General features: G+C 41.2%; 2 protein-coding genes across 5 annotated transcripts in view; one reads left to right on the top strand and one right to left on the bottom strand.

Moving 5' to 3' along the window:
* The window catches only part of lrwd1 (leucine-rich repeats and WD repeat domain containing 1), a 99929-nt gene that overhangs the window by 60290 nt on the left and 19362 nt on the right, over positions 1 to 20277 (top strand). The window contains exons 1-6 of one of the 4 annotated variants that reach the window (XM_061899007.1): positions 9626 to 9693; positions 12967 to 13090; positions 14471 to 14555; positions 14617 to 14851; positions 18690 to 18809; positions 19081 to 19227. In XM_061899007.1, the coding sequence (XP_061754991.1) occupies positions 14476 to 14555; positions 14617 to 14851; positions 18690 to 18809; positions 19081 to 19227 (582 nt within the window). In that variant the 5' untranslated portion in view covers positions 9626 to 9693; positions 12967 to 13090; positions 14471 to 14475. Of the gene's footprint in view, positions 1 to 9530; positions 9694 to 11366; positions 11512 to 12966; positions 13091 to 14470; positions 14556 to 14616; positions 14852 to 18689; positions 18810 to 19080; positions 19228 to 20277 lie in introns of those variants that run through there. The other 3 variants (XM_061899006.1, XM_061899009.1, XM_061899008.1) reach the window with 3 other exon arrangements.
* alkbh4 (alkB homolog 4, lysine demthylase) lies at positions 1947 to 9420 on the bottom strand. Its single transcript, XM_061899014.1, has 3 exons — positions 9271 to 9420; positions 5957 to 6145; positions 1947 to 5885 (listed from the first exon to the last, which is right to left on the bottom strand). The coding sequence occupies exons 1-3, from the start codon at positions 9358 to 9360 to the stop codon at positions 5364 to 5366; spliced, it is 801 nt and encodes a 266-aa protein (XP_061754998.1). The 5' UTR covers positions 9361 to 9420; the 3' UTR covers positions 1947 to 5363.

Genomic DNA, 20277 nt, shown 5'->3' with positions numbered 1-20277 from the left:
AGTTCCTTAAGGCTCTGAATGCTGTAGGGATGTCTTGGTTGACAAAACTCTGCAACATCATGTGGACAACAGGGGCGGTACCTCTGGATTGGCAGACTGGGGTGGTGGTTCCTCTCTTTATCGTGGGATCACACTCCTCAGTCTTCCCGGTAAGGTCTATTCAGGTGTACTGGAAAGGAGGCTACGCCGGATAGTCGAACCTCGGATTCAGGAGAAACAGTGTGGTTTTCGTTCTGGTCGTGGAACTGTGGACCAGCTCTATACTCTCAGCAGAGTCCTTGAGGGTGCGAGGGGAGTTTGCCCAACCAGTCTACATGTGCTTTTTGGCCTTGGAGAAGGCATTCAGAGAGTATGGGGTATCAGAGTGTCTGATTGTGGCGGTCCGCTCCCTGTATGATCAGTGTCAGAGCTTGGTCCGCATTGCCCGTTTCCACTGAGGGTTGGACTCAAACAAGGCTGCCCTTAGTCACCCATTCTGTTCGTAACTTTTATGGACAGAATTTCTAGACACAGTCAAGGCGTTGAGGGTATCCGGTTTGGTGGCTGCAGGATCAGGTCTCTGCTTTTTGCAGATGATGTGGTCCTGATGGCTTCATCTGGCCAAGATCTTCAGCTCTCACTGGATCGGTTCGCAGCCGAGTGTGAAGTGACTGGGATGAGAATCAGCACCTCCAAGTCCGAGTCCATGGTTCTTTCCCGGAAAAGGGTGGAGTGCCATCTACGGGTTGGGGAGGAGATCTTGCCCCAAGTGGAGGAGTTCAAGTACCTCGGAGTCTTGTTCACGAGTGAGGGAAGAGTGGATCGTGAGATTGACAGGCGGATCGGTGCGGTGTCTTCGGTAATGCAGACGCTCTATCGATCCGTTGTGGTGAAGAAGGAGCTGAGCCGGAACGCAAAGCTCTCAATTTACCGGTCGATCTACGTTCCCATCCTCACCTATGGTCATGAGCTTTGGGTTATGACTGAAAGGACAAGATCACGGGTACAAGCGGCCGAAATGAGCTTCGTCCGCTGGGTGGCGGGGCTCTGCCTTAGAGATAGGGTGAGAAGCTCTGTCATCCGGGGGGAGCTCAAAGTAAAACCGTTGCTCCTCCACATCGAGAGGAGCCGGATGAGGTGGTTCAGGCATCTGGTCAGAATGCCACCCGAACGCCTCCCTAGGGAGATGTCTTGGGCATGTCCAACCGGTAGGAGGCCACGAGGAAGACCCAGGACACGGTGGGAAGACTATGTCTCCAGGTTGGCCTGGGAACGACTCGGGATCCCCCGGGAAGAGCTAGACGAAGTGGCTGGGGAGAGGAAAGTTTGGGCTTCCCTGCTTAGGCTGCTACCCCCACGACCCGACCTCGGATAAGCGGAAGATGATGGATGGATGATTAACGTGGACCCCGACTTAAACAAGTTTAAAAACTTATTCGGGTGTTACCATTTAGTGGTCAATTGTACGAAATATGTACTGTACTGTGCAACCTACTAAAAAAAGTCTCAATCAATCAAATTGTCTATGCTGTCAACAGCTCGGCAGAGTAACCGTGTAATACTATTCCATATCAGTAGGTGGCAGCAGGTAGCTAATTACTTTGTAGGTGTCGGGAACATGGTTTGTCGTGATCACAATATGCAGACGACAGCATGCAGGTAAAAAAGGTATCCAATGTTAAAACCAAAAATAAACAAAAGGCATCGAAGCTTAGGGATGGCTAAGCAAAACCAAACTAAAACTGGACTGGGTGAAAAGTAAACCAAAACAGAATGCTGGACGACAGGAAATACTTACAGCGTGTGGAGCAGACGGCGTCTACAAAGTACATCCGTACATGACATGACAATCAACACCAAAATAGGAGCGCAAGAAAAAAACTAAAACACTACACACAGGAAAATTCAAAGTAAGTCACAGTGTGATGTGACATGTGGTGACAGTACAACTACTTTGAGACAAGAGCTATAGTGATGCATGCTTTGTTATGGTTTTAATTTTATATCCAACAATTGCAAGAACGACTTTTTATTTTCAATATCGGCTGCTGAGTTTCATTGTTTGTTTTCTGCTGGTGGTGTACCTCGGGATTTCTTTCAATGAAAAAAATGGGCCTTGGTTCAGAAAAGGTTGAAAAACACTGGTTTACAGATACAATATATACAATAACACTTAAAACCTTTAGTATCAACACTTAAAGCCTTTAGTGTGTGTAATTAAATTATGGAACAGATTAACCAAAGAACTCAAACAAAGCACCAATATGATTCAGTTTAAGAGACTGTTCAAACTACAAGTGTTCACAAAGTACACAGAATAAGAATCATGATGCGATCTTCAACCATTTTTTTTTTTATTGAGACAAAGATTATTTATGTATTTAATATTTGTATGCTTACTATAGTATACTATTTATTTATTATTTGTTCACTGTTCTGTTACATCTGGAGCCTTGAATATTGGCCGATATCGGTATTTTCCGATCATAGTAACGGTACATACTTTTGGACATCAACGTAATATAAATGTACAAATTAGACTATTTTGCGATGTTTTAAAGTCAGATTTAAAGGACATGTATTAACGTATTATCAATGTCTTGTGCCAGCTGGGATGGAGCTAAAACACTGCCAGTAAGTTTTGGTATCGAATAAAAAAAATGTACATTGTAGAAAAAGTTGTTGGCACCAGTACAATTTTTTTTTTTTTGCAACGAATAAATGCAAACATAGAAAAAATACAATATATTTGGTGGATAACTTTTTTTAAACATAACTTGTTTTAGATGCCAATATTCATATTTTTGTTTCATCACTTGTTTTTGTGGGTTTCAAAGGCTTTTATTATCAACTTCTTTTTTCAAACAATTGCTACAGCCTTTAGTTTAAAATCGAAAAAAAATCATAAAACCCTCTGAAACACAAACTCAATGTGTGTACAAAAATATGAATATTGGCATCAAACATGTCATGATTCCAAAAACTATCCACCAAAAATATATATAAATAGTAAAGACGTCCCATAATATCGGACTACCGATATCATCGGCCGACAAATGCTTTAAAACGTAATATCGGGAAGTAACATTTTCAACTTTTTAAAAAACGCCGCTGTGTAAACGGACGTATAGTGAGAAGTATAGAGCGCCAAAAAACCTTAAAGCCACTGCCTTTGCGTGCCGGCCAAAAAACATTATATATACGGCTTTTCACACACACAAGTGAATGCAACGCATACTTGGCCAACAGCCATACAGGTCACACTGAGGGTGACTGTATGAACAACTTTAAAAACTGTTACAAATATGCGCCACACTGTGAACCCACACCAAACAAGAATGACAAACACATTTCGGGAGAACAGCCGCACCTAAACACAACATAAAAAAACACCCTGAACCCCTTGCAGCACTAACTCTTCCAGGACGCAACAATATACTATACTATACAGTAATATATTTTTTGTATTTTTTGGACCAATATGGCTTTCAACGTTTTGGGTTGCCGCCCCCTGGCCTAAGGTTTTTGTGTTAAATAATCTTTGTGATTACCACATGAATGTATATAATTTGACAAGGTTGTTAACTGTAAGTAGGTTAGATATAATTATCATTAAAATCAACAGTAAGATTACTAATTCAGTGTTGATATTCGAGTTGAGTTTATTTCGAACCATGCAAGCATATATGATACATCACAATTTCCAGTTTCTCTTTTCAACATGTTCGAAAAAGAGTAGGAAGAAGCAGAGCCTATTTAATCCTACCCTTTTTACTTTTACATAACAGTTGCTAAAACCTTTGTTCTTTCCCGTTCTCAATTTCTTCACAATATACTCCATAAGTAATCACAATAAAAATAAACAAATAAATAATTGGGTAAGTAAGTTATATTTCATATGATTAGATGAGTAAGATTATTTTGAGAATGAATGGATGGATGGATGAAATACCGTATTTCCTTGAATTACCGCGGGGCATATAGTATGCGCCTGCCTTGAATTTCTGCCTGGTCAAACTCGCTTCGCAAAATAATTAGCGCATGCTTAGTATTACCGCCTGGTCAAACTCGTGACGTCACGAGTGACACTTCCCCTGTCATCATTTTCAAAATGGAGGAGGCTGATTTCAATACCGGTACTTTGTAATCGCATAAAGGGAAGAAGATTAAGAGCTATTCAGTAGGATTTAAGGTCCAAGCTTACATCACACTCAATTTTTTACTGCATGCCTTTGGTAAGTGCCGCAGTGAGAAGAGGTTTTAAAATAATTAGCGCATGCTTACTTTTACCGCATGCCTTTGGTAAGCGCAGGAGTGAAAAGAGGTGTTAAATTAATTAGCGCCCTGGCGGCAATTCAAGGAAATACTGTACATTCAGAATGTTTAGCATGGTTCTTCTTCTTTGTACTTTGTAAACACTAAGTTTGAAGAGTTTCTTGAAGTGGATCATAATAGTAAATTTTTTGATTGTTTTGCTTAATCCATTCCATAACTTAATTTGAGTGGGCCCCGAGCCCTGAGGTTAAACATTTCAGAACCCTGATGTACACACTCAGTTATGTTTTTTGTTGCACAACATGAATAAAAATGCTTTATTATTATTTAAACCAGGGGTGTCAAACTCAAATACCGAGTGGGCCAAAATTTTAAACTGAACAAAGCCACAGGCCAAGGTTGAACAAATTAACCTTTTAATAGGGACCTGCGGGGTTTGGTGGTGTCCAGGAAGAGTTAGTGCTGCAAGGGGTATCTGGGTAAATGTTCTGTTGCGTTACGGTGCGGGTGTTCTCCCGAAATGTGTTTGTCATTATTATTTGGTGTGGGTTCACAGTGTGGCGCATATTTGTAACAGTGTTGGCATTGTTAATAAGGCCACCCTCAATGTGCCCTGTATGGCTGTTGATCAAGTATGCATTGCATTCACTTGTGTGTGTGTGTGTGTTAAAGCCGCATTGGACTGGGCCGGCACGCAGTTTGTATGGAGGAAAAGCAGACGTGACCACAGGTTGCAGAGAACGCTAAAGGCAGTGCCTTTAAGGCACGCCTCCAATATTGTTGTCCGGGTGGAAATTCGGAGAAATTCGGGAGAATGGTTTCCCCGGGAGATTTTCGGGAGGGGCACTGAACTTCGGGAGTCTCCTGGGAAAATTGGGAGGGTTGACATGTATGAATATTAGCAGTGAATGCGGTGTTACAGCGAAACTGCCGCTGTATAACAGTGGCGGGCCAGCTCTAATGTTAATTTGACAATGCCTCAAGGGCCAAATGAAATTACAGGGAGGGCCAAATTTGGCCCGCGGGCCAGAGTTTGACACCCATGATTTAAACGATTAAAGTGTACTATGTTTAATCGCAGTTGCTCGTTCGGAGAGTATCTGCAGGGTTTAAACCGGAGCACCCATGAAGCTTAAAGCCACGTCGAGTAGCCGAGCCCCCTCTTCCGCCTGCGACCCCCCGGGCAGGAACTCTGCAGACAGCTCCCTGTAGGTGCTGCAAACTCTGCGCCCGTGGACGTCCTTCCGGAGAATCCCGTGCTTCCAGCGGTGGCGCGCCTCTCCGTACAACACCACCAAGGACCTGCGCGGGAGAGCCACGGCGACGTTCACCTCCTCGCCCGGTCCCAACGGGGGAAGGCCCCGCTCCAGCGACATGGTCAGCGTGGTGTCGGACAGCATGTTGACGGTGACCAGGCGCTCCCCCCACAGCCAGGAATCGTCCAGGTGGGGGTCTATGGCGGAGCCTCGCCCGGGGTGGTAGTCCAGATTGCACTGCTCCACGGGCTTGAAGTCCGCCAGGGTGGCCTCTTGCTGCATTCGCAGGACTAGTTTCTTGCTCAGAGCGGGGAGTCCGCTGAAGCTGGCGAGGCGCACCTTCTTCTTCTTGAAATTCACTTTTGGGCCAAAGTCCTGCAACAGTGATATTTGCAAACTGTGAAATCAATGCGAACTATTCTGCGATCCCATGGTCTATTCCGTACCTGCTTCCTGCGGCCGGACTGGGACGGATTCCAGACCTCCCGGTCCATGCTGCTTATCAGCTCCGTCTCCTCCTCCTCCGATAGGAAGTTCTCCCACAGGAACACGCCGGGAAAGGCAAAAGACGAAGGCTCTGCATCTTTGCGGACGGCGAGCTTTCTCTCGGGATCGTAGAAGAAAAGGTGCACAACCTACATGGACATTAGGTCGATTATGTTTCTCATAAAATACACTTTTTTTTTTTGCCAATTTCCTCAAAAATTGGCAAACGTACAGTCGGCAGTACAACCGTTGTCCTGTATTTTATGATGAACAAATTTAAGACAAAATGTTTTGGTTTTATTGTAGCACTTTGTGAGATTTATAATATTAAAATCTAAAAAAATGTCGGTATCGGCAACACTATCCATGTATTTACTTGGTATGGCATCAACCATCATTGTTACACAATAACATTACAACAGAGGTCTTTCACAGGGATCTGTGATTTGTCCACAAAATACATCAAAATTTAGGTTGATTAGGCATTATTTGAATTGTTTTTTCATATTCTCCAGGCAATTTTACCACAAATGTAAATGTTTTTAAGTAGTTTAGTTATAGCAGTGGTATAGATAGGTTGATTGGCAACACTAAATTGGTCCCAGTGTGTGAATGATAGTGTGAATGTTGGTGTCTATCTGTGTTGGGCCTTTGATGAGGTGGCGACTTGTCCAGGGTGTACTCTGCCTTCTGCCCGAATGCAGCTGAGATAGGCTCCAGCAACCCCTGCGACCCCAAAAGGGCCAATAAGTAGAAAATGGATGGATGGATGAATATAAGAAAATATCGGTATTGGCAACGCTATCCCTGTATTTACTTTGTATGGCATCAACCATCACTGTCACACACAATAACAAAATTACATTAAAACAGAGGCTTTTAAAAGGGATCTGTAATTTATCCACAAAATGCATCTAAATTTAGGTTGACTAGGCATTATTTAAATTTTTTTTTCATATTCTACAGGCAATTTTTCCACAAATGTAAATGTTTTTAAGTAGTTTAGTTATAGCAGTGGTATAGATAGGTTGATTGGTAACACTAAATTCGCCCTAGTTTGTGAATGTGAGTGTGAATGTTGTCTATCTGTGTTGGCCCTGTGATGAGGTGGCAACTTGTCCAGGGTGTACGCTGCCTTCTGCCTGAATGCAGTTGATATAGGCTCCGGCAACCCCCCGCGACCCCGAAAGGGACAAGCGGTAAAAAAATGGATGGATCGATAGTTATCCCATTCAAATAATCTTACAACCTTAAAATAAAATCATGAATAAATGATATTATACCAATGTGAGTATTTAAGATAGCTAGCGATTAGCGCTCTAGTCACCTGCTAGCAATTAGTGAACCAATTGCCAGCTATCATGAGTGGCGCAAGTACTGGTTCTACCAGTTTTTCGGCAAGCGATTTGCGCACCAATTGTCGGCTAGCGATTGGTACACTGTCAGCTAGCGATTAGCGCCTCTGTTGTCAGCTAACAATTAGCGCCCTTAGTGTCAGCTGGCAATTAGCACGCTGTCAGCTAGTGATTGGTGCACCAGTTTTCAGCTGGCAATTAGCACATTGTCAGCTAGTGATAGGCGCACCAGTTGTCGACTAGCAGTTAGTACACTGTCAGCTGGCGATTAGCGCATGAGTTATCAGCTAACCATTAACAAATTAGGTGTTCGCTAGAAATTAGCACATTAAGTGTCAGCTTGCGATTAGCACACTGTCAGCTGACAATTGGCGTGTCAGTTGTCAGATAGCAAATAGTACGCCAGTAGTCACCGCGCGGTTGGCGCACCAGTTGTCAACGGGCGGTTAGCGCACTAGATGCCAGCTAGATTAATGTATACGTTATCAGCCAGCGATTAGCACACAAGTTGTCAGATGGATATTAACACGCCAGTTGTCAGCTCGTGATGAACAAACCACTCGTCAGCTCGTGATTAGCACACTAAGTGTCAACTAGCAATTAGCGCACCTCTTGTCTGCTAGCGATTAGCACATCAGTTATCAGCTAACAATTAGCAAATTAGGTGTCATCTAGAAATTAGCACATTAAGTGTCAGCTTGCGATTAGCACACGGTCAGCTGGCAATTGGCGTGTCAGTTGTGAGATGGCAATTTGTGCGCCAGTAGTCAGCTAGCGATTAACGCAATAGATGTCAGCTAGATTATTGTACCAGTTATCAGCCAGCGACTAGCACACTAGTTGTCAGCTGGATATTAACGCGCCAGTTGTCAGCTTGTGATTAACGAACAACTCGTCAGCTCGTGATTAGCACACTAAGTGTCACCTAGCGATTAGTGTACTTCCTGTCTGCAAGCGATTAGCGCATCAGCTAACCAATTAGAAATTAGGTGTCATCTAGAAATTAGCACATTAAGTGTCAGCTTGCGATTAGCACACAGTCATCTGACAATTGGCGAGTCAGTTGTGAGATGGCAATTTGTGCGCCAGTAGTCGGGTAGCGATTAGTGTACCAGTTGTCAGCTAGCAATTAGCGCACTAGATATCAGCTAGATTAATGTACACGTTATCAGCCAGCGATTAGCACACTACTTGTCGGCTAGATATTAACGCATTAGTTGTCAGCAGGTGATGAACAAACCACTCGTCATCTCGTTATTAGCACACTGTCATCTAGCGATTAGTGCACTTCCTGTTTGCTGGCGATTAGCGCATCCGTTATCAGCTTATCATTGGCAAAGTGTCAGCTTGCGATCAGCACACTGTCGGCTGACAAATGGCGTGTCAGTTGTCAGATGGCAATTTGTGCGCCAGTAGTCAGCTAGCGATTAGCGCAATATATGTCAGCTAAATTTATGTACCAGTTATCATCCAGCGATTAGCACACTAGTGGTCAGATAGATTCGAACACGTCAGTATTCAGCTCTTGATTAACAGATCAATTGTCAGCTCGAGATTAGCACACTGAGTGTCAACTAGCGATTAGCGCACTTCCTGTCGGCTAGCGATTAGTGCGTAAGTTGTGAGCTAGTCATTAAAGCACTATGGTATTGTACTACAATATGTGGGACAGAGGGATCGAAAATATGTAAGTGTTTTGTGCAAGAAACTGTTCGATACCGACAGTTGCAGTATCGCCCAGCCCTTGTCGATACCGACAGTTGCAGTATCGCCCAGCCCTTGTCGATACCGACAGTTGCAGTATCGCCCAGCCCTTGTCCCGCCACAGCGTCCATAGTTGCTATTGAAGGCTAAATTGTAAGTACAAACCCACAAATGTGTCCATTAAATACAACTCGCAGCAACAATGACTTATTTACCTTATCTTCTTGTGAGTGAGTGTCTTTGTTGGGCTCACACAGAAGACAACTCCGAACACCTTTGCAAGCGCAAGAAGCACCCGGAAGCATCGTTCTTGTGCATCTTCTTCTGTACAAACCTAGACGTGTCGCGACGCTGTCAGGCGAGACCGACACCGCACCCAAGCGGCCAGCTCGTGTAGCACGTCAAGAGACCGATGCATTTTTTTTGTGTGTATGCTTAAAATATTTTATTTACTAACTTATAAGCCGTTTTTAAGCAGTTGTGTTAGTTGTGTTGGCACTCCGAGTTCAATAAAGGTTTTAGTAAAAAAAAAAAAAAAAAAAGCAATATTAGACTTAAACCACGCCCACCGGAAGTAGGGCAAATCCCCGGGAAAGTTTCTGTTGAGTTGGTGAGTGCACGTCCTCGCAGGAGTTGTCGTAAGTACACTAGTCTTTTATTCTTTCTTTTCTTAGTTTATTTCGAACATGACATACATACAACATTATACATCAGTTAAATTCGTCGTTTCGCAATACACATCATGTCCGAAAAGGAGTAGGAAGAAGCAAAGCTTATTTAATCCTACCCCTTTTCCACTTCAGAGCGCCCACAATATTTACATTCATTCACTGACCTTCTGTACAGCAAAATAGCAAAATGACATCTATGAGTGAGTAACACAGCAGTTTTCTAACATGTACTTAATTATTTCAGTCATTATTAACATACTAAGATGAAGAATATCTTATTTTCAATAAGTTTGAAAGTGTTTCTCATAATTCTTCTTCTTTGTACTTTGTAAGCACTATTAATTTAAACATCCTCTTAAACTGGGTCATATCAGTACAATGTTTAACGTCTTTACTTAATCCATTCCATAATTTAATTCCACATACTGATATGCTAAAAGTTTTAAGTGTTGTACGGGCATACAAATGGTTTAAGTTAGATTTTCCTCTAAGGTTATATTTCTCCTCTTTAGTTGAGAAGAATTGTTGTACATTCTTTGGTAGCAGGTTATAATTTACTTTGTACATCAATTTAGCTGTTTGCAATTTTATCAAGTCATCGAGCTTTAATATTTTTGACTCAATAAAAAAAGGGTTTGTATGTTCTCTATATCCAACATTATGTATTATTCTAATTGATCTTTTTTGTAACACAGTTAACAAATGTAGCGCACATTTGTAGTTGTTTCCCCATATTTCTGCACAATAACTCAGATATGGTAACACTAGCGAGCAGTAGAGAATATACAGTGATTTTTGGCCCAGGACGTATTTTGCTTTATTCATTATTGAAATATTTTTTGCCACCTTATGTTGTATGTTATGTATATGAGATTTCCAGTTCATTTTATCATCTATTAGTACTCCCCAAAATCTGGTTTCTTTTACCCTTTCGATATCTATTCCATCTATTTGGCACCCAAAGTTTCGTTTTTTGATGCGCATTTTGAAAAATGTTGCATTTGTTGTTTTAAGTGTAATGAATTATATTGTTACTGTACAAATAGTTGACGGTTTTTAATGGCGGTTAGCTAACATAAACATGGCCCCTTTGTTTACTGTTTACCTTAGCTAGCTTTCATTGATGTTCACTGATAAAATATATATACATTTGTTTATATTTTAGTTTTTATATATTTTTGTATTGCTCTTTTTATCTTTAGTATGAACATTATTATGTAAACTCGAAGTTATTATCCATCCATTTCCTACCGCTTTTTCCCCTTTGGGGTCGCGGGGGGCCTATTTCAGCTACAATCGGGCGGAAGGCGGGGTACACCCTGGACAAGTCGCTACCTCCTCGCAGCGAAGTTGTTATTTGACTTGACTTTATTAATTCATGCTCGCATTGGAGCCAAGGCCCCACTGAAAAAACGGCTGAACTTTACAATAAATATCAAACAAACAAAAATGAAAAGAACAGACAGTATTTTATGTAAAAAACAAAACAAAAAAACATTTTCAGTGCAGCAGCAGCATGGAAACTATTAGCATTCCGGTATATGACTGTATTATTTATTTAATTAGTTTCATTATACAGTTTAATTGCAGTGTGCAGGGTAGAGTTTTTAAGTCTCTTTGTCTTGGCTTTGGGCTCGGGTTCAGCCAGTTTATGTTGGTTCCTCAATGTCCTGGCAGTGCGGCTGCCTCGGGTTGGAGGTAGCAGGTCATGAAAAAGGTGTTGCTCATCATGCATATCCCTGATCAGCTTCACTGCAGCCTCCTCTCTCCTGGTCTGGAGTGATGGTAGGGGTTGTGAGATGTTGATGAGATTATTATTTTTTTTATTGTTTTTTTTTTGTTGGTCTGTTGTTGCTGTTTTTGTATTGATCATGTTATACTGCATTGTAATCTTTTGTTTTGTGATTTTGTGATGTTTTTTGCTTGGACCCCAGAAAGAATAGTCTCCACTGCGGTGTAGACTAATGGGATTGATTGATTGATTGAAATTTTTATTAGTAGATCGCACAGTACAGTACATATTCTGTACAATTGACCACTAAATGGTCCATCCATCCATCTTCTTCCGCTTATCCGAGGTCGGGTCGCGGGGGCAGCAGCCTAAGCAGGGAAACCCAGACTTCCCTCTCCCCAGCCACTTCGTCTAGCTCTTCCCGGGGGATCCCGAGGCGTTCCCAGGCCAGCCGGGAGACATAGTCTTCCCAACGTGTCCTGGGTCTTCCCCGTGGCCTCCTGCCGGTTGGTCGTGCCCTAAATACCTCCCTAGGGAGTCGTTCGGGTGGCATCCTGACCAGATGCCCGAACCACCTCATCTGGCTCCTCTCGATGTGGACGAGCAGCGGCTTTACTTTGAGCTCCTCCCGGATGGCAGAGCTTCTCACCCTATCTCTAAGGGAAATCCCCGCCACACGGCGGAGGAAACTCATTTCGGCCGCTTGTACCCGTGATCTTATCCTTTCGGTCATGACCCAAAGCTCATGACCATAGGTGAGGATGGGAACGTAGATCGACCGGTAAATTGAGAGCTTTGCGTTCCGGCTCAGCTCCTTCTTCACCACAACGGATCGGTACAACATCCACATTACTGAAGACGCCGCACCGATCCGCCTGTCGATCTCACGATCCACTCTTCCTTCACTCGTGAACAAGACTCCTAGGTACTTGAACTCCTCCACTTGGGGCAGGGTCTCCTCCCCAACCCGGAGATGGTAAATGGTAACACCCGAATACATTTTTCAACTTGTTTAAGTCGGGCTCCACGTTAATCACTTCATGGGGATCCTTAAAGGCCTACTGAAATTAGATTTTCCTATTCAAACGGGGATAGCAGGTCCATTTTATGTGTCATACTTGATCACAATATTGCCATATTTTTGCTGAAAGGATTTAGTAGAGAACATCGAAGATAAAGTTTGCAACTTTTGGTCGCTAATAAAAAAGCCTTGCCTTTACCGGAAGTAGCAGACGATGTGCGCGCGACGTCACAGGTTGTAGGGCTCCTCCCATCCTCACATTGTTTACAATCATAGCCTGCAGTAGCTAGAGCTATTCGGATCGAGAAAGCGACAATTTCCCCAATAATTTGAGCGAGGATGAAAGATTCGTGGATGAGGACGTTTAGAGTGAAGTACTAGAAAAAGAAAAAAAAAAGGCGATTGCAGTGGGAGCGATTCAGATGTTATTAGACCCATTTACTAGGATAATTCTGGAAAATCCCTTATCCGCCTATTGTTTTGCTAGTGTTTTAGTAAAATTAAATCGCACCTGAAATCTGGAGGGGTGTGGCCACAGATGTGTTGACGCCAGAGTCTCTGAGGGAAGTCACAGCAGCTGCAGCAGTACGGAAGCTCCGCTGATGTCTCCGGTAAGAGGCGACTTATTACCACAGTTTTCTCACCGAAAACTGCCGGTTGACGTGTAGTCAGGATCCATGTTCACTTGACCGCGCTGATCCATAGTAAAGCTTCACCTTCGGGAATTTTAAACAAGGAAACACCGGCTGTGTCTTTGTGGCCTAAAGGCTAAAAGCTTCCCACCTCCATCTTTCTACTTTGACTCCTCCATTATTAATTGAACAAATTGCAAAGGATTCAGCAACACAAATGTCCAGAATACTGTGTAATTATGCGATTAAAGCAGACTACTTATAGCTTGGATCGGGCTGGAAAATAATGTCCGCTACAACCCGAGACGTCAAACGCACACGTTTTCAACACGACACTTCGCTGGATATTTAAAATTGCAATTTAGTAAACTAAAAAGGCCGTATTGGCCTGTGTTGCAATGTTAATATTTCATCATTGATATATAGACTAATAGACTCAAAAACTCCTTTGTCCCACACGCCATTAGACTGTACAACTCCTCTCTGGGGCGGGGGGTGGGGGGTACTAGGATGACAGGGGATTCAAAACAATAACAGTGCAATACGTTTTCATAACATGGTCACTACTGCCTACATTGTCTTGTTATATTCTTATTTTACTGTTATATTGTTATTCCCATTGTTGCTTTTTAGTTTTTATTCATATTGTAATATTTCTCTATATTGTTTCCATTTAAACCCCCATTATTTACTTTTTACTTTTATTTAAATTGATCTCAACTCTGTACACTGCTGCTGGAATTTTAATTTTCCTAAAGGAACTCTCCTGAAGGAATCAATAAAGTACTATCTATCCATCTATCTATCTATATAAACTATCAGACTGCGTGGTCGGTAGTAGTGGCTTTCAGTAGGCCTTTGATAAACTAAGTCAAACTTTATATCATTTTTCTTGCATCAGGTTTAAAAGTATTACTTACGCAATGTAAGTGTGTTTAAAGAAGAAAACCAGAAGCTTGATGAGGGTTCCTGCTCCCCTTTGGCCGGGAAAACAAAAGCAATTTCAACAAGATGCCACATAAAAGTTCCATATTTCTACAAATATTGAATTGTTTGAACATTTTGTACAACTTTTCCGCCATGTCGTAATGAGAAACTGTAAACAGATTATAAATTGTAGTTGTATGCGTGTACGAAATAAACTACTTCGAGCAGATTTCTTGAACCAAGCAAGTAAACAAGCGGTTTGACGAATAATGACAAGCTATACTGCATATTGTTTACATGTATTCTGGTTTTACTATTACTGTGATACTGTGTTCAGTGGAATGTGTATTCATGTAAATGTGGTCTAAGGGTGTGGTCAGTCTCTTTGTTAGACTTGATCTCGTCTTCAAAAGTAATCTTCTCCCTCCAAAGAAACAATGGAGAAAATCACAGAGAAACTTCTCCTGGAGAAAGGCTCTCCGAAAAGCGAGAAACTTGAAGACATCAAAACATTAAAGTAAGCACACACTATCTTAACGTGACAACAGGATAACTACTAACGATGTATTTCCTTACAGTCTTTCCAAACTGGGGCTAAAATGTGCCGACTTACCGGTCAAGCTGCTGTCTCGCCTTTGGTCCCTGGAAAGCTGGGATCTGTCTGGAAACAGACTGCAGGAGATACCCAAAAAGCTGACGCTGCCCAAGCTACGTCGCCTGGACCTGAGCGACAACCAGATGGAAGACGTCACAACTCTCGAGTGCCTGTGCAGCCTGGAGGAAGTCAAGATGGAGGATAACCTTTATATTACCGTAAGGGGAAATCCAATGTTTTATGGAACAATAACTCTTGCATAAAACTAATGAGATCCAATTCAGAAGATTTACTGTCAGTGAGGTGATGATTGGTGTTATCATTAGTAATATATTTTCTATTGAGAATTTATTGTGTTTACATGTATACATTTATCTGCATACATATGCACGCACCTACGGTTTTTATTTAAAACAATATTTGCAAAACCCGCTTGTGAAAGGCCTGTCTTTACTCTTTTTTTTTTGTTAAATAGTAAAATATACCAACTAGTTTTGTTTTACTTTAAAAATGTTTTTTACAACATAATTTCAAAAAATCATTTTGTGGACTTTTTGTAGATTTGACCATTATTTCCCTTTTTTTTAATCTTTTGTTTTATTCTGGTTGTCTTTATTAATAATAGTAGTATTTTATATACTGTACCCCTGCTTGGCACTCAGCATCAAGGGTTGGAATTGGGGGTTAAATCACCAAATTGATTGCCGAGCGCGGCCTGCGCTGCTGCTCACTGCTCCCTTCACCTCCCAAGGGGTGAACATGGGGATGGGTCAAATGCAGAGGATAATTTCACCACACCTAGTGTGTGTGTGGGACTATTGTTGGGACTTTAACTGAACTCATGTTCCCCGTCTCATTATACAGTACAGATGTGCCTAATAGAGTGGCCTACTAGTGTTAATTGAATGGGAAAATTTACAATGCGAAAATACATACATGTGCTTTAAAGCAAATACTGTGGAACAGGGTCCGGAATCGAAAAGTTTGTATAGTGAAGGAAATGTCTCCATAAAAAACAATGTAAATATGGATAATGGGTTCCAACCTTGAATCAAGTCCATATTTTAGTTCAGGTTTTTACACTTTGAACTCAATGGAAAGTCCTATACGGTACTGTACAACAAGCAAACTTAAGGAAATTATGAAATATCTATCTCTTTATGAACATGCTAAAACAGGGGAGTCCAAACTTTTTGCCTTGGGGGCAGCAATGGGCAAAAAAAAATTTGGTTGAGGGCCTAAAGCTGGCTGCATGTAAACATATACAGTAGGGATGCACCGATTAATCGGTAACCGAATATATTCGGCCGAATATGGCAAAAAAAACCATATTCGGCCTTCGGTGGAACAAGGCCGAAAAGTGGCGTGTGACGCAATTTTTTGACGCGGTGACGCAAACAACCAACGTGCAGTGACGCGGTGACGTTGGGATATGTTGTGTACCTGTATAAGTGTATGAGGTTACAAGCACACACTTATTGAGATTTAGTGGGGCGTCTGTTTACATTATTAGCCTGTTGTGTAGGCTACCTGTATAAGTGTATGAGGTTACAAGCACACACTTAATTGAGATTTACTTGAGCCTTCTGTTTACATTATTAGCATATCTACTGTGGCGAAGCAGACTTTTTGCCAAAAGGACAATAATTCATTTGTTGTGGGTTCATCCACTTTAATGCACTTTATTTTTTTTTGGAATGCATGTTTTGTTTGAAGGCCTAATATAAATGAAAAACTTTGTGCTTTTTTTGAAAAGCAAAGGCAACTGGAATATTAAAAAAATGTCAATATTCAATAAAAAAATTACTTTATTTGAAAAACATGTCTAAATATTTATTCTAGGGTATTTATGCAATATTGAAAAAATTGTGAAAAACTGCATTCATTATTCGGTATTCGGCCTTCGGCCAAGCGTTTAAATTTTATTCGGCTTCGGCTTCGGCCACAAATTTTCATTTCGGTGCATCCCTAATATACAGTATATATATATTATTTTTAAAAAATATATGTATTTATATATGCTATTGTTTTATACATATATATACTGTATATATATATATTATAGTAATATAATTTATATATAAAATAATATATTTGGATTTTAAGACTATGGGAAAGTTCGACTTATACGTTGTTTACTTCTGTGGTAAGCTCCGTAAAGCTGTGTAATCAATCAAAAATATCAAGCAGCTAAAATGCGTCAAAAATAATAAGTGTGGAGTGTGTTTTGCATTGTTTCCATCACGCTTTGTAATAGTTTTAAAGAGGTGTAATTCTTTATTTTTTATGGTGCGTGGATGTTTTTTTATAATGTCCACAAAGTTCAGTGAGAAGGTTGTGTTTTGTGTGGCCATGTCTGTTGAGATTTGTGTTTTTTGTTGTTTTTTTTTTTTTTTTGCAAAATTGATTGATTGATTGAGAAGTTTATTGACATCTTAAAGAATTGAATCCATTGTGGTCCATGGCGAGGGAAGGTTTTTTGCATGGGGTCATATAAGTTTATGCTGTGCACACTTCCATTCGGCGCATAATTGAAGGTAATTGACCTGAATTTCTTACTTCATCTAGTAGATGGCGACGTAACAGCAGCATCAAAATTGTCAGACTATTAAAATGAATGAAGTCTCCCTATGGATAAAATCCCTATTAAAAATCATGACGTTTCGTGGCCCAAAGTGAAGACGTCAGCAGGCTGCATTTGGCCACGGGCCGTAGTTTGATTGATTGATTGATTGATTGAAACTTTTATTAGTAGATTTCACAGTTCAGTACATATTCCGCACAATTCACCACTAAATGGTAACACCCGAATAAGTTTTTTAACTTGTTTAAGTCGGTGTCCACGTTAATCAATTCATGTTACAAATATATACTATCAGCATAATACAGTCATCACACAAGTTAATCATAGTATGTACATTGAATTATTTACATTATTTACCATCCGTGGGGTGGGATGAGGAGCTTTGGTTGATATCAGTACTTCAGTCATCAACAATTGCATCAACAGAGAAATGGACATTGAAACAGTGTAGGTCTTATTTAGTCGGATAAGTATAGCCAGCAAAGAACATAGTGAGTTCAGATAGCATAAGAACAAGTATATACATTAGAAATACATTTGATTATTTACATTAGCTTATTTATAACCCGGGGAAATGGGATGTGAATGGAGGAGGGTATTAGTAAAGGGTTGAAGTTGCCAGGAGGTGTTGTTTTAGAGCGGTTTTGAAGGAGGATAGAGATGCACTTACTTTTACACCTGTTGGGAGTGCATTCCACATTGATGTGGCATAGAAAGAGAATGAGTTAAGTCCTTTGTTAGATCGGAATCTGGGTTTAACGTGGATTTTATAGACTAGGCTCAGTGCAAGTTGTTTGACTCTGTCCTCCACCCTGAGCCAGCCCACTTTGGAGAAGTCTGTTGGAGTGAGGTGTGATCTGGGGTGGACATCCTTGTGCTAAAACGACGACGACGACAAGCGCAAGTGTGCTCTATGCTTGGCTAACACGAGTACACACACAGAATAACCTTTGGTGCCCTCACAAATGATCAGAAATCACAAAAACCTTAACTTTGACAACCATATTGGTACAATGATAATTATTTAAAATCCACTTTTCATTGTCATTGGCAAGTGAGGAGAGGAGTTAAAGGAGCAGAAAGAGGGAATGATGGAAAATGTAGCAGGGGCTGTGAGTGTGTGTGCTCTAGGAAGAGGCACCGCTGAACAAGAGTTAGTCTTCTCCGCTGTGAATAAAGTCCTCCTTGGCATTTTTTTCCAGAAAAGTCTGTTTTCATCACAAATAAAGACTTGCTGTGGTACGAAGCCGGCTTACTCAGTCTTTTCAATACCAGCAAGCACCAAATGCCTGTCAGCGGGACACAAAATTAATATATGAAGCGTTTGTACACAGAGGCAAATACGGCGCGATCTAAAAGACGGTAAACCGAAAAGTTTGCAAATAGAGGCGTTGGTAAATCGAGGTTCCACTGTAATAAACTTCATCCTTCGTAATGACGTCCTAATCGTTTGATTTGCCTTTCCTCCCCAGGTGAGTGACAATTACAAGCTCATGACGCTGCTGCCCAATTTGAGGAGCTACAACGGCAAAGACGTCACCACCACCGCCAACCGCGTGCGCTTTGTGTTCACAGAGAACCTTAAGACCAGGGTATGAAACTTTTTCTTATTATTAATTTGGGACTGTGGACATTAACAAACAGTCTGGTGTACACGTTGTAAATGAGCCAGAGTAGAGCATAGTTGCTCATTTCCATCTGTGAAGTGTCTTGCCCAAGGACACAACGGAAGTGGCCGGAATGGCGGAAGCTGGATTCGTTGCAGGAACTCTCAAGTTTCTGGATGAAGGCGCTACCATCTGAGTAACATCATACTTGATCTTTTGCGTGTGATGTGAATCAAGGCGTTATCTTGTCTCGTAGATAGTTGCGGTTTGGGAGAAGAGCTTCAGCCTCCCGGATCCTTTCACAGAGCAGAAACTGTCCGTCCTGGAAAAAGACTTTGTTAACGCGGCATGCCGGGAGGTGAAATACGGACCCAGTTCGGTCAGCGACTTCACAAAATGGAAGGTAAAAAATACATGTACTAATAGTTAAATCACCCCCAAATTTTTGTGAAACGCAAATGGCTTTTAATCTCTGCGGTTGAATAGATAAACTTTCTGGCTACTGTTTAAGGCAGGGCCTCCAAATTCATTTTAGATCGGGGGCTACATGGAGAAAAATCACGGAACGATAATTTAAAAATAAAGACAACTTCAGATTGTTTTCTTTGTTTAAAAATAGAACAAGCACATTTTGAAATTGTACACATCATAATGTGTTTTTTTTGCACTTACATGATGCGGTTAATAGTATTCTATCTTTATTTTTCGTTATTTATATTTTCTTAATAAATTATTTGATAATGTTCAGTTTACTCATTGGTGTTAATTTACAGTATATCAAGATAAAAAAATTATATCAAAATCAAACTACAGTAAATGGTAAATGGGTTGTACTTGTATAGCGCTTTTCTACCTTCAAGGTACTCAAAGCGCTTTGACACTACTTCCACATTTACCCATTCACACACTGATGGAGGGAGCTGCCATGCAAGGCGCTAACCAGGACCCATCAGGAGCAAGGGTGAAGTGTCTTGCTCAGGACACAACAAGGTTTTATACTAGGTGGGGATTGAACCAAGTTTACTAGGTGGGGATTAAACCGAGCTTACATCACACTCAAATTTTTACTGCATACCTTTGGTAAGTGCCGGAGTGAGAAGAGGTTTTAAAATAATTAGCACATGCTTACTTTTACCACATGCCTTTGGTAAGCGCAGGAGTGAGAAGAGGTTTTAAAATAATTAGCGCATGCTTACTTTTACCACATGCCTTTGGTAAGCGCAGGAGTGAGAAGAGGTTTTAAAATAATTAGCGCATGCTTACTTTTACCGCATGCCTTTGGTAAGTGCCGGAGTGAGAAGAGGTTTTAAAATAATTAGCGCCAGCTTACTTTTACCACATGCCTTTGGTAAGCAGTATGTTATTTATGTAATGTGATAATTTTCCTCGACTGGTACACTAACATCATGTGGTATATTTTGTACATATGTAGCGTCATCTACAAAGATACAAA

Source organism: Nerophis ophidion, linkage group LG04, assembly GCF_033978795.1.
Source record: "Nerophis ophidion isolate RoL-2023_Sa linkage group LG04, RoL_Noph_v1.0, whole genome shotgun sequence".
Lineage (NCBI taxonomy): Eukaryota > Metazoa > Chordata > Actinopteri > Syngnathiformes > Syngnathidae > Nerophis > Nerophis ophidion.
The sequence above is the reverse complement of the archived record's forward strand: the minus strand, read 5'-3'. Positions and strand labels throughout refer to the sequence as shown.

Excerpts from the sequence above, each read along its gene's own strand:
- alkbh4 (XM_061899014.1), bottom strand. The coding sequence starts at position 9,360 with ATGCTTCCGGGTGCTTCTTGCGCTTGCAAAGGTGTTCGGAGTTGTCTT. Across the intron at positions 6,146-9,270 it reads CTCACTCACAAGAAGATAAG|GTTGTGCACCTTTTCTTCTA; the intron begins GTAAATAAGTCA and ends ATGTCCATGTAG. Across the intron at positions 5,886-5,956 it reads AGTCCGGCCGCAGGAAGCAG|GACTTTGGCCCAAAAGTGAA; the intron begins GTACGGAATAGA and ends TCACTGTTGCAG.